Here is a 14,469-nt window from a genome sequence, read left to right as displayed (position 1 = left end):
ACGTGGTACGCCGACCTCGTACAGCTTACAGGAGATGTTCCTTGGCGTCTCCCAAACCGACCGGATCTTCTGTCACAGGGCCCGTTCTACCACCAGAACTCAGGGGCCCTCAATTTGACGGCATGGCCATTGAGACCTGGGTTTTAACCAAGTCAGGGTTCTCGCCTGACGTCATTAAAACCATGATCAGGGCACGGAAGCCAAATTCGGCTAAGATCTATTACCGTACCTGGAAAGCCTTCTTTACTTGGTGCGATTCTCGTGACCAGACCCCTTTCCCTTATTCCCTTTCCAGAGTACTTGGGTTTCTACAATCGGGTCTGGAGGCCAAACTGTCTCTGGGCTCTCTTAAGAGCCAGGTGTCAGCTTTCTGTGCTTTTTCAGACGCGCATTGCTAACAAGCAGCAAGTAAAGACATTTCTTCAGGGGGTTTCCCGATTAGTTCCCCCCTACAGAAGACCACTAGACACGTGGGATCTCAACCTATTGCTGACAGCATTGCAGGAAGCACCTTTTGAACCCCTTAGGGAAGTCCCACTCCGCCTTCTATCCCAGAAGGTGGTTTTCCTAGTGGCAATCACCTCGCTACGCAGGGTGTCTGAACTCACAGCACTCTCCTGCAGACAACCCTTCCTGCCTTTTTACCAGGACAAGGTAGTTCTCCGTACGGTTCCATCCTTCCTTCCGAAGGTTGTGTCAGACTTCCACCTCAATGAGGAAATTTCACTGCCATCCCTCTGTCTGGCCCCGGTTCATAGAGTGGAAAATACTCTGACCTTGTTAGAGCATTACTTATCTATGTGTCTAGGACTGCGCCCTTCTGGAAGTCTGATTCTCTCTTCATTCTTCTGGAAGGCGGCCGCAAGGGTCTGCCAGCTTCCAAAGCTACCCTTGCTAGGTGGATCAAATCCACCATCCAAGAGGCTTACCGCCTCAAAAATTCTCCTCTTCCAGCAGGTATTACGGCACACTCTACGCGTGCGGTAGGGGCCTCCTGGGCCATTCGGCACCAGGCTTCGGCGCAACAAGTGTGTAAGGCAGCCACCTGGACTAGTCTACACACGTTTACCAAGCACTACAGCGTTCATACCCAATCCTCGGCAGATGCGAGCCTGGGTAGACGTATCCTGCAGGCAACAGTGCCCCAATAATAGGGGCCTGTCTACACAATATTCGTCCATTGCTTCCCACCCAGGGACTGCTTTGGGACGTCACAAGGTCCTGTGTCCCCCAATGAGGCGACAGAGTAAAGGAGATTTTTGTGTACTCACCGTAAAATCGCTTTCTCTTAGCCTCTAATTGGGGGGACACAGTTCCCACCCTGTTGCCCGTATCGGGCAGTTGAGTTCTCATATTGGTGTTTTTTTCTTGAGCTCTTACATAGTTGCCTTATAGACATGTTGATACATAGTTGCCTTTTAGGCATATTTATGTTATCCATGTTACGTTCCTCATACTGCTTTTGCACAAAACTGAAGATGGCCAGCACCCTCAGGTGGTGTATACTGCAGGGGAGGAGCCACCAGTTAATCTTTTTCAGTTTAAGCCTAGTGTCGCCTCCTAGTGGACATACAGCATACACCCAAGGTCCTGTGTCCCCCAATTAGAGACTAAGAGAAAGAGATTTTACGGTGAGTACACAAAAATCTCCTTATTATGTTAACCCCTTTAACGACCTTGGGTTTTTCTGTTTTTGTGGTTTTTTTTGCTCCCCTTCTTCCCAGAGCCAGAACTTTTTTTTATGTTTTGTTCAATATAGCCATGTGACTGGTTATTTTTTGCGGGACGAGTTGTACTTTTGAACGACATCACTGGTTTTACCATATCGTGTACTGGAAAACGGGGAAAAAAAATCCAAAGTTTTCTATAAAAAAAAAAAAAAAGCGACATTTTCCGAGACCCGTAGCGTCTCCATTCTTCGGGATCTGGGGCCGGGTGAGGGCTTATTTTTTGCGTGTCAAGCTGACTTTTTTATTGATACCATTTTAGGGTAGATCCGATGTTTTCATCGCCCGTTATTGCAATGTTGTGGTGACCAAAAAACGTAATTCTGGCGTTTCAAATTTTTTTCTCGTTACGCCGTTTACCGATCGGATTAGTTCTTTTTTTATATTGATCGGGCTATTCTGAACGCGACAATACCAAATTTGTGTATTTGTTTTTGCAGCAGTTGTCTGATTGCTTCTACTGCATACAGGCGACGAGCAGATCGCCTGTATGCAGTAGAAATGCTCACTTGCTATGACTGCTGACCATTGGGTGGCCATTTATTTCATTAAACTGAAATATTGGGAAATCTGCCCTTAAAATGCAATTACTGCCAGTCACCTGCTTGCAGCGCCGCCTGCTGGCCGCATGTGCGCACTGCACAGCTTGTACACGACCATTGGCTGGCGCTCATAACAAACGAGACATGACAACCACAGGGGTCTGCTGCAGACCCCGGGTTGTCGTGCCCACCCATTGGTGACCCGATATCATGTGACGGGGTCACCGATGGGCGGGGTAAGTGACTCGCTTCCGGTGCGGCGCTGTTAAATGCTGCTGTCAGAGATTGACAGCGGCATTTAACTGGTTAACAGCCGCGGGTGGATCGCGATTCCACCCGCGGCTGTTGCGGGCACATGTCAGCTGTAAGAATCAGCTGACATATGCCCGGTTCAGTGCAGGCTCGCCGCCGGCGCCCCCGCTGAACCGGCCTTTCCTGAATATCCTGGTTCTTACAGACATAAACATTAAACTGTCCGAAGTCGCCAATATCTGAAAGATCAGTGGACAGTTTAACCCCTTTACCCCCGAGGGTGGTTTGCACGTTAATGACCGGGCTAATTTTTACAATTCTGACCACTGTCACTTTGAGGTAATTACTCTGGAACACTTCAACGGATCCCGCTGATTCTGAGATTGTTTTTTCGTGACATATTGTACTTCATGATTGTGGTAAAATTTCTTCGATATTACTTGCGTTTATTTGTGGAAAAAAAATGGAAATTTGGCGAAAATTTAGCAATTTTCAAAATTTTAATTTTTATGCCATTAAATCAGAGAGATGTCACACAAAATGGTTAATAAATAACATTTCCCACATGTCTACTTTATATCCGCACAATTTTGAAACCAAAATTTATTTTTATTAGGGAGCTATAAGGGTTAAAAGTTGACCAGCGATTTCTCATTTTTACAACAAAATTGACAAAACCATTTTTTAGGGACCACATCACATTTGAAGTCACTTTGAGAGGTCTTTATGACAGAAAATACCCAAAAATGACACCATTCTGAAAACTGCACCCCTCAAGGTGCTCAAAACCACATTCAAGAAGTTTATTAACCCTTCAGGTGCTTCACAGGAATTTTTGGAATGTGGAAGAAAAAAATTAATTTAACTTTTTTCACAAAAATTTTACTTTAGACCAAATTTTTTTTTATTTTCGCAGGGGTAACAGGAAAAAATGGACCCCAAAATTTGTTGTGCGATTTCCCCTGAGCACGCAGATACCCCATACTTGGGGAAAAACCACTGTTTAGGCGCACGGCAGGGCTCGGAAGAGGAGCGCCATTTGACTTTTTGAATGTAAAATTTGCTTGAATAATTAGCGGGCGCCATGTTGCGTTTTTGAGAGCCCCTGATGTGCCTAAATAGTGGAACCCCCCCCCACAAGTGCCACCATTTTGGAAACTAGACCCCTCAGGGAACTTATCTAGATGTGTGGTGAGCACCTTGAACCCCCAAGTGCTTTGCAGAAGTTTATAACATGGAGCCGTGAAAATAAAAAAAATCAAACTTTTTCCACAAAAATAATGTTTTAGCCCCAATTTTTTTATTTTCACAAGGGTAAGAGGAGAAAATGGACCCCAAAAACTGTTGTGCAATTTCTCCTGAGTACGCCAATACCCCATATGTGGGGAAAATACAGTATTTTGACGCACGGCAGAGTTCAGAAGGGAAGGAGCATTGTGTGACTTTTTGAACGCAAAATTGGCTGGAATTAAGAGCGGACGCCATGTCGCGTTTGGAGAGCCCCTGAAGTGCCTAAACAGTGGAAACCCCCCCACAAGTGAACCCATTTTGGAAACCACACCCCTCAATGATTTTATCAAGGGGTATAGTGAACATTTTGAATCCAGAGGTACGACACAGAATTTGATAACATTAGGTCATCATATTGATAAGTTGTCATTAGTTTTGAGCGCAAGTGCTCGCTACTTGAGTTTTCATCAGGTACACGGGTATGCACCATGTATCACGGGTGCTCGAGTGACATGCTCGAGTCGCCGCCCTCATGTTTCACGGTTATTAGACACCCCCAAAAAAACATGCGGGGATCGCTCGTGCATGGCAGGCAATCCCCGTGAGGTTTTTTTGGCCACGAAGCATATGAGGCAGAGACTCGAGCATGTCACTTGAGCACCCGCGATACTCAGTGCATTCCTGAGCACCCGATGCAAACTCAAGTAGCGAGCACTTGCGCTCAACACTAGGGTTGAGCGAGTATGTTCTGTCCGAGTATGCTCGGGCCGAGCTCCGAGTATTTACAGATGCTCGGTGACGAGGTTAAATCGCTCCGTGTGCATGATTTGCAACTGTTTGACAGCTTTATTACAATTGAGGAATGTCTATTTCTTACACATTCCTCACATGTAATAAAACTGTCAAACAGTTGCAAATCATACACACGGGGAACGATTTAACCTGATCACCAAGCAGCTGTAAATACTCGGAGCTCGGCCGAGCATACTCTGAGAAAGGGTTAATAGAACATACTTGCTCAACACTAGTCGCCATATCGTCGTCATTTTTTTTTTTTTTTTTTACTTTTTTAAACAATCCCAACCCCATCACAACCCTAACCCTAGAGTTTATTTTTTACGCCGTTCCTTGTGCGGTATAAGTGATTAGACGACTTTATTCTTCGGGTCGGTGCTTTTACAGCGATACCAGAATCATATTGGGTTTTTATGATTGACAGCTGTCGCACACTAAAAGACGCATTTTTTGTAAAATCTAGTTTTTGCATCGCCATATTTTGAGAGCTATAATTTTTCCATATTTTAGCCGATAGTCATGTGACTGCTTGTTTTTTGCGGGATGACTTGACGTTTTTATTGGTGCCATTTTCAGGCACGTGACATTTTTTGATCGCTTTCTACTCCGATTTTTGGGAGGCAGAATAAACAAAAACCAGCAATTCCAGAATTTTTTTTTATGCTGTTCCGCGTGTGGTAAAATTGATAAGGCAGCGATATTCTTCGGGTCAGTACGTTTACAGCGGTACCAAATTTATATTGTTTTTCTATGTTTTGGCGCTTTTACACAATAAGCTATTTTATAGAAAAAAATATTTTTTTGCATCGCTTTATTCTGAGAGCTATAACTTTTTGATTTTTCGGATGATGGAGCTGTATGGCAGCTTGTTTTTTGCGGGACAAGATGACATTTTCAGCGGTATCATTTTTATTTATATTCGTCTTTTTGTTCGCGTGTTATTTCATTTTTTGTTTGGCGGTATGGTGATAAAGCATTGTTTTTTGCTTAGTTTTTTATTATTTTTTTTTTACAGTGTTCACTAAAGGGGTTAACTAGTGGGACAGTTTTATAGGTCAGGTCGTTCCGGACCTGGCGATACCAAATATGTGTACTTTTATTGTTTTTTTGTTTGTTCTTTTTCATAATATTTATTGATGGGTACATTATATTTTTATTTTTGGTGGATTATTTTTTTTATTTATTTTTTTTAAATATTTTTACAATTTTTTTTTTTCCATTTTTGAACACTTTTTGGACTTTTATTCTGTGTCCCACTCTGGGACTTTCACTTTTTTTATTCTGATCGCCTGTATAGCATAGGGATGCAGCACCATCCTTGTGTCATGCAGGCTGTCAGTGCTGCACAGGGAGAAGATAGTTTGGTCATGTACTGCGCATAACCAAAGAATCTTCCTGTTGTCTGGTGACCCGGATGTTGTCATTACGACATCGGGTCGTTATGGCAACATCCGGGAAGCCGCGGCAGACAGCGCTGGAGGCCGGAAGAGGAGGTGAGTATTCCGATCACCTCCACTTACCACCGCATTGCTGCGATCGACTTCGATCGTAGCATTGCGGGGGTTAATGTGCCCAGAGCGGTGCGGGACCGCTCCCTGCACATAGTACCGGGTGTCAGCTGTGACTATCAGCTGACACCCGGGGGCGATCGCCCTGCACCGCTTGTATGCGGGCGCGATTGCCATATGACCTAATAGTACGTCATTGGTCCAATCGGCCCCGGTCACCAAGACGTACTATTAGGTCACACGTCAGAAAGGGGTTAATGTGTATAGGGACCTCTCAAATGTTAGGGGAAAGGATGGGCATATTGAAAGTTCAATCCTTACCCTCGATATAAGCTTCTTTTTTTTTTTTTTTTTTTTTTTTAGTGTATGTAGCAATATTGCCTATGCATGAGACGTTTGAATCTGATTCTGCAATGTCTTTCCTCTTCTTTTCCAGGCTATACAGTCTTCTCGAGTACATTATGAAAATCAACATTTGTATCCTCCCATCTATTTAGCTGCTTATCATTGCCGGAAAAAGAACGTGCGAGAAGCATTGAAGGCTTGGGCTGAAACTGCTGTGGTTATTCAAGAGTGAGTTCGATTTTTTTTTTTTTTTCTTTATTGGTTATTCGTAAAAATATATCACTGATGCTGAAATTTGACAACCATGGTCTTTTTTTTACAGCTATAGGCAATGTTCACACATTGCTTTTTTTGCTGCAGCCAAAACATGATCTCCTGCCCGTAAAGAAGCTGCAGACGAAAAGCAGGTTCTGATGGCTTTTTTGCTGCGTTTTTCAGGATCCCAAAGTTTTAGCTTTGCTTCCACCATACGTACAGTGCAAGGTGTTAGGCCACCAATGCAATAAGTATGTGGGAAAAAAGGGCAAATTGATATTTAGTGGAAAAAGATTTTCTCTGAAAAAATAGTGACTATTATGAACAAAAAAGTCCATGAAAAAATACATGTTACAAATGTAACAACAGCAGGGAGAGTTAAATTGGTCGGGAATAGTTTACCTAAGACATTGACAAAGCATTTTGTAGGGCGGACACTGTTTACTTTTACACATTGGTCAGGGCCATTGAGTTGGTCAGGTATTGCTCAATTTCACACATTGATCAGGAAATGTTTAGTTTTCCACATTGATCAGCCACTGAATCCCTGATGCAATTGTTTACTTTGACACACCACTAATTGAATTAAATTATATTAATTCTAACTGCCATCTCAGGTGATGAGACCAAGACATTTTGGTTTAAACTTGAGAAAATCATAAAAGTAAATGGGTTTCACATACTGCTGTACATGCTTTTTTTCCACTAAAAACGCATCAAAGACTGATGGCAACGTTTTTTGCTGCATTTTTTGCACTTATTGCTTTCTATGAGTGAAAAAACGCTGCACAAATGCTAAAAGTAGTGAGATGCTGCAGTTTTCAAAAAAAAGCAGTAGTTTTACAATTCAGTCAGGAAAATAAAACAATGTGTGTGTGGCTGCGTGCCCACGATGCGTTTTTCATGCGTTTCCGCTGCGGAAATGCATCAAAAAACGCTTGTTAATCCTCACCCCATGGTCCCCAATGGCATTCCGCAATGTCAATGCACATGCTGCGGATTTTTCCGCAGCGTTTCTGCAGCGCTCATAAATCCGCAGCATGTTCATTAATTTTGCGGAAGCGCCGCCATTGACTTGCATTGAGACGCATAGAATCCGTGTCTGTACATTTGTACACGCGGATAATATGCGATTCAATGTGCGGATGGTACCCAGTTCTGGAGGAGAGAAGACTCTCATCCAGACCTGGGTACCATTCTACCTGTGAAAAAAGAATAAAATAACAAAGTTTATATTCACCTTTCCGACGGCTCTCTCTGCATGCCGGCAGCGCTGAAGGACCTTTCGGTGACGTCAGTCATGTGACCGCAGGCCCTTCACCGCTGTGTCTCGCGATATGCCGGCAGCCAGGAACCAGACAGGAACGAGCGCTGCAGCCGGGGCATCGGGGGTGAGTATAGCTTTATTTTAAGCATTGTTTTACGGTCACACTATATAAATCCATGCGGTTTGCATGGATTTATATAGTGTGACCTAGTTGTCAAGCACTTTCCAAGTGATGCTAATTGCCTGGAAAGCGCTTATCAATCTGCATGCGTTTTTTCTGCCAGGGAGATGCAGAAATGCTGCAGAAATTTTCTGCATCGTGGGCACATAGCCTAAATGAGATTTCTGAAATCTCATAGCTTTTGCTGGTACTGTAAAACACCACTATTAATTTGTATAAACGCAGCAAAAACGCAATGTGTGAACATAGCCATGCTATAACTCTACCTTTGATTTCACACCAAGCGCACCGAGGCGCTGTCAGATTTGAGCGTTACGGTGCGTTCCATTGGATGACATTCTAGAGCTTTTTCTTTTAGGGGAGAATAATTGTGATGAGGCTCAGTAATACAGGGCCAAATGCAATCCATGTGCCCTCATGCCACTGTACTGTTTATCAGGCTTCGTAATGTATGTTTATTTTTATTTTTTTTTCTCTTTAGGTATAATTATTGCCGTGAAGATGAAGAGATCTACAAAGATGTATTCGACATTGCTAATGATTTGTTACCAAATTTACTAAAGGAGGAAGCATCATCTGACAATCCGGTGAGTTGAGTTTCACATTTGACTTTTGCCTTTTGATAGGCGAATCAAAACTTTCCGCAAAAAAAAGTTAAATCTGACGTTTTGGACAGACACCACAAAGTGCCACACAATATCAGCTTGGAGGAAAGAAAAGCCATACAATCTTTAAAAGCTAACAGTATCCTCATCAAACCAGCAGACAAAGGAGGAGCTGTAGTCATTATGAACATGTCAGATTACATCCAAGAAGCACACAGACCAGTCTTAAATATAAAATACTACACTCCACTTCAGGAAGATCCCACCAAAAAATACACAGAGGAACTAACACATATCATTAATGGGTTTGATTCTACTTCATCTTCACTACTGGAACTAATACCAGACTATCCCCAAACAGGTACCTTCTACATGTTACCTAAAATACATAAAGAAGGTAGTCCTGGGAGGCCAATCATTTCTGGCATTGGGACATTAACGGAAAATATCTCAGGCTGGGTGGAGAACGTTCTGAAACCTTTGGTGAAACACACATCCTGCTATATCCAGGACCCCACGGATATTCTCTGCAAATTGTCAGCCCTGGGCCCACTTCCGGAGGACACAATACTAGCCACCATGGATGTAGAGTCTCTCTACTCCAACATTCCTCATGAGGATGGGATTGCAGCATGCAAATATTTCCTACAAAAAAACAATCTGGCCAAAGAACCAACTCTGCAATTCATCAGGTTTGTGCCCCATTACAATTATTTCTCCTTTGGGAATAATTTATACCAACAATGTATGGGCAGCGCCATGAGAAGCAAAATGTCCCCACAATATGCTAACCTATTTATGGCTAAACTACAGGAGGAGTTTGTCATCTTGCTCTATTAAACCTCTAGCATACCTCTGCTAAATTGATGATCTGCTAATAATCTGGACAGGCTCAAAAGATGATCTGCTCACCTTCAACAGGTTCCACCCAACCATCAAGCTGACCCTCAACTTCTCAAAATCCCAAATACATTTTCTGGACACGGACCATATACACAAACCTCAATTTACCATAAGCCGAAAGGACGTGTCTTAGATGGAACAGCTTCCATCCAAGACACACAAAAAAATCCATCATCTACAGTCAAGCTCTGAGGTACATTCAAATCTGTTCAGACAGCAAGGACAGAAAACTGCAGCTACTATCACCGAGGAATACATTCCTACAACAAGGATACCATCCACTGGTAATAGATGAACAGATTCATAGAGCTACAAGAATACCAAGAAGAAGCCTCTTGGATTACAGACAAAGGGAGGACAACAACAAGGTACCTCTTGTGGTCACATACAACCCCCACATGAACATCCTAAGGAAAATTGGTGCTGATCTCCAACCCATATTCCACAGAGACCACAAACTGAAAGAAATATTCCCAGAATTACCACTACTCTCCTACAATCAGCCCCCTAACTTAAGGAATCTCCTTGTCAGAAGTGTTCTCTCATCACCATCAGTGACGGGCACATTCCCATGTAAAAACAAAAAATGCAAAACTTGTACCCACATATTACCATCAAATACAGTCTGCATACCTAACACAAATCAGGACTACAAAATCTTGGATGTCTTTTCATGTACATCCTCCAATGTGGTGTACATGATACAATGTACAAGGTGCCTGGAAGGTGTCTATATTGCAAATGCAATATATATGCAAAATCTGCAAACGAGAATGAATTTACACAGACACACCTTTAAGAATGACCTGGAGAATCTGGGAATTCAAATTGATAAGGATGTTCAATTCCTTAACAACAGGACTCAATCTAACACATGGGTTTATGACTCCCTACATGGACACAATTGACATCTCCAGATAATTAAATATTCCCATGGCCTCATCTCCATTTGCAACAAAAAATCCTAATTTAATCTCCTTGATTTATCAGTAGGAGGCATCACCCCTTACACCTCATGAACAAATGTTTGCTGTAACATCTCTGAAATGTTGTGCTTTGTATCTTTTGAATTCATTTGTAATATTACCGGACGATGTAGCCTCTGCGCTCTGAAAGCTTGCATATATATTTTTTTCTTCTGGTTAGCCAATAAAGGTATCACTCTGAGAATACTTTTGTCATTTTTGGGCATAAAAGTATTTACATCGATTGTATTGTACGCCTTTAGGAGAATGGTTCTTTTGACTTCCTGTTTGTTTAATTCTCAGAATGGATCTGCACTTCAGGATCCTTCGTGCTTCGCAAATCTTCTCCGTTTTTATGATGGGATATGTAAATGGGAAGAAGATAGCCCCACACCCGTGCTACATGTGGGGTGGGCAACATTCCTTGTCCAATCACTGGGCAGGTTTGATGGACTGGTAAGCTGTGCGCATTGAGTCAATATGTATACAGAGTGGTGGGTTCCCTGTGTCTATATTCAGCTGCGTTTTGCCGTACCAGCGAAGTCTGAGAAACCAGAATTCTCTGTTAACACACTTTTTTTTTTTTGCGTATTTTGTTCCTTGGTTGGGTATTTTAAAAATAGAGCATGTCACTACTTTCAGCGTTTTTTTCACCCATAGGAAGTAATAGGTAATGAAGAAAAAGCATCAAAAACGTACCAAAATCTGCATCAGCATTTTTTATGGCAAAATAGAATGGGGTTCTTTTTTTTCACAGAACTTTATGTACATGCATAAATTGAGACAGAAGGACAGTGAAAAAAAAACATCAAAACCTGCGATTTTGACGCAGCTGATTTTCTGCCAGAGTTAGGTTTTGCTGCAGATTTGTGACGCTGAAAAACACATGTGTGAACATGACTTAAGGCTATGTTCACTCATTGCGTTTTTGCTGTGTTTTTTTTCCTCCAGGCAAAACTTGCTCTCTTGGCAGTAAAAAAGCTGCTTACTGCTTTTTGTATTTGCTGTCTCTTGTGCATGCTGATGAAGTTTAGTGCCCCAAAAAACATAATGCAACCCACTTAGGTTTTTGCACCAAAAGCGCAGCAAAACCTGATACCTGCGTTTTTGGCTGCATTTTTGCACTTATTGCTTTCTATGGGTGAAAAAACACAGTGACATGCTGCAGTTTGCAAAAACGCAGCAGTTTTCCAAGTCAGAAAAAAAACTGTGTGTGCATGAAATTTCTGAAATCTCATAGCTTTTGCTGGTACTGTAAAACGCAGCTTAAAATTTGCATAAAAAAGTAACGTGAATAAATCTATCAAGTATCTGTATATAGGACAGATGATCAGAACAGCTCTGTGCATAAGGGGATATAGAAAAGTGTGCACACAGAACTTAAAAGTAAAAAAAAACAATTTTATTAAGTACAAAGATAAAACATAAAGCATTAAAAGTTGTGAACAGGTGCTATATAGCAAAAAGACCAATAGGTGGCACCACAGCACAGCTAGGTCAATAAAATGAATCACAAGGCATACAATATATGGAACAGGCTAATGGCATTAAATAATATGTAATATCAATTGATGCTGAATACATACTTAGGTAATAAACATGAAGCAAAATGGGCTAGTGCAGTAACTGGCATCACTGAATGTCCAACTATGAGAGATAATGTAATGCCATCAAAAACAATGTGATCAGTCAAATGCATGCCAAAGAGAGTGTATGAAATAATATACCTTAGCAAAACAGCGGTGCCACTTCCCCAACGCGCGTTTCGGCAAGCGTGCCTTTTTCTAGGGGAGTGGCATCCTACTAAAGCTGCAACTATTAAGTAGTTTTGTTAGACCAATCATACAGCGTGTAGTAATATTAGAAAATACCTCCAATTAGAAATGTAGTAAAGTTCTTCTGTTTTGCTATGTCACAAAGTCATGGATGTACATCAATCCACAGGTACACAGGATGCCCACTTGTGTATGTCTTTCCAAAAGATGGTAGAACCATAGGTAGCTGGTATATTCATGTAGAACAGATGTAAGGGAAGCACTCAATGTCCTCAGAAGTTGTTCACCCGTGGTGAAATCTTTGGAAAGGTGTGTAATGCACACTGTTAGGATTGGGCTCCATTTGCCAGTTCAGCAGTCATGTGCAGACTAGCGCCTCGACTGCGTCTCACAATGATCTGTTGAGACACTCTGCTGAAACTAGTCGTCATGAGACTGCAACTATGCAAATCACACACTTGCTTTTACATGACGACCTCCGAAACCAGCATTACAGACTATTAGAATTGGTCAAGCTGCAGCCTATGCCGAAGTTTTCTCCAGGGTTGGACACCCTTTTTAACTCTACCATGGCATGCTCTAAAGAAGGCTTGTGCGTGCTAGTCATCCCAGAAAGATTGATTGAACAAAGACACACTTTGCAGGGGAGAATGGTCCAAAAAGACTTGTCAACATTATGGAAACTTTTTGCTGCTAAATGTAAGGACTGGCTTTTTCTCCCTGCACCACAGAGCAGGCTATGGTGGATCTATATCATACATGTCAAACTGTCGCCCTTGGGCAAATCTGGCCAGCAGAGTGGTTTTATTTGGCCTGTGAAACCACAATCACCACCCCTATGTGGTGCTATTATTCTGTATGGAGGACCATGTGGGGCGCGCGCAGTACTGCGTGGAGGACCATGTGGGGCGCGCACAGTGCTACGTGGAGGACCATGTGGGGCGCGCGCAGTAATGTATACTGGTTGGCCTGTGACTTTGTAATTTTTCTTTTTCGCCCTTTGGTGCGGATCTGTTAATGTAATTACACTGGTTCCATGCTGCCAAAACTCATTTGTGAATGTATAGAAACTACAGAAACAGTGGTGATTCCCTAATTCCGTGTAATAATCAGTGTAAATATGCTGCTACTCATATTTTTTTTTAGGTGAGACAGCAGGTGATTCTCGTGAACTCAGATTCTGGCAATGAAGATGATGACTCTGATGATAACAGAAGAAGAGCTGCTCGCAGAGAGTCAAGGCCTGGGGAACCTGTTCAGCCCCCGCAGCGACCACTTCCAGAACAAAAAGAGGACACAGAGGGTACACAGGAACTGACACTCAGTTTCCAGAGCCAGAAAATGAAAGGAATGAAAGAGCTTTTAGTAGCTGCAAAAGTGAACTCTAGCGCTATAAAGCTGCAACTCACTGCTCAGTCCCAAGTGCAGCCAAAGAGGGCAAGAGGACCGGGGGCGAGAGACTACAATATCGGGTATCTGAAGAGGCAGCGCAAATCAGTTTAAGAAAATACTGAATGTGGTAGTTTTTATTTTTATATGTACAAGTAATGTATTTAAGACCGGGCATATTAAATTAAATATGAATTTGACCATTTCACTCATGTTATGACACACCCAAACATATAGCTAGAATTATTTATCCCTTCCAGATCCTTGTTACCTGCATATTCCTTGTCCCGTGGTGCCGTTGGAGGTTTCATTATATCTGGTATTGACTGATGGGCCAGCCTTGCACAAGAGAGAATTTTTTTTTATTTTTTTTTTAATGTTGCTGTTTATTCACTTTGCATGACTGCTTCTAACTTTGGATGTCACATGGTGTATTGACTTTATGGTTGGTTTTCAATGCTAAATACCAGTAATACCAACACAAAACTGAGCATATATCTAATATTAAGACGCACAAGATATCTAATAGATACCGACTAAAAAAAAAAAATGCTATGAAGTCTCAAATTTTTTATTAAACTAGATATACATTATATGAGAGAGACAACAAGAAATAAACAATGCTGAGGCATCCAATGGGGGATCACAATAAGCAAATGTATACAAAAGGTAATATGAGTTAATTAGTAAATATCCCAATGTCTGTAAGGGATTTCCCTATGTATTAAGT

The 14,469-nt window shown here is 42.0% G+C and overlaps 1 protein-coding gene across 4 annotated transcripts in view; it reads left to right on the top strand.

The window, feature by feature from the left end:
* MEN1 (menin 1) overlaps positions 1–13,939 on the top strand; it is a 33,633-nt gene extending 19,694 nt beyond the window's left edge. For all 4 annotated transcript variants that reach the window (XM_073658357.1, XM_073658358.1, XM_073658355.1 and 1 more), the window contains 4 exons: positions 6,491–6,627; positions 8,584–8,689; positions 10,879–11,031; positions 13,497–13,939. In XM_073658357.1, coding sequence (XP_073514458.1) covers positions 6,491–6,627; positions 8,584–8,689; positions 10,879–11,031; positions 13,497–13,853 — 753 coding nt within the window. In that variant the 3' untranslated portion in view covers positions 13,854–13,939. The remainder of the gene's footprint in view (positions 1–6,490; positions 6,628–8,583; positions 8,690–10,878; positions 11,032–13,496) is intronic.
* The last annotated feature ends 530 nt before the right edge of the window (positions 13,940–14,469 follow it).

Source organism: Phyllobates terribilis, unplaced genomic scaffold (genome assembly GCF_046119375.1).
Source record: "Phyllobates terribilis strain yellow unplaced genomic scaffold, ASM4611937v1 Scaffold_13__5_contigs__length_258822181, whole genome shotgun sequence".
Lineage (NCBI taxonomy): Eukaryota > Metazoa > Chordata > Amphibia > Anura > Dendrobatidae > Phyllobates > Phyllobates terribilis.
The sequence above is the reverse complement of the archived record's forward strand: the minus strand, read 5'-3'. Positions and strand labels throughout refer to the sequence as shown.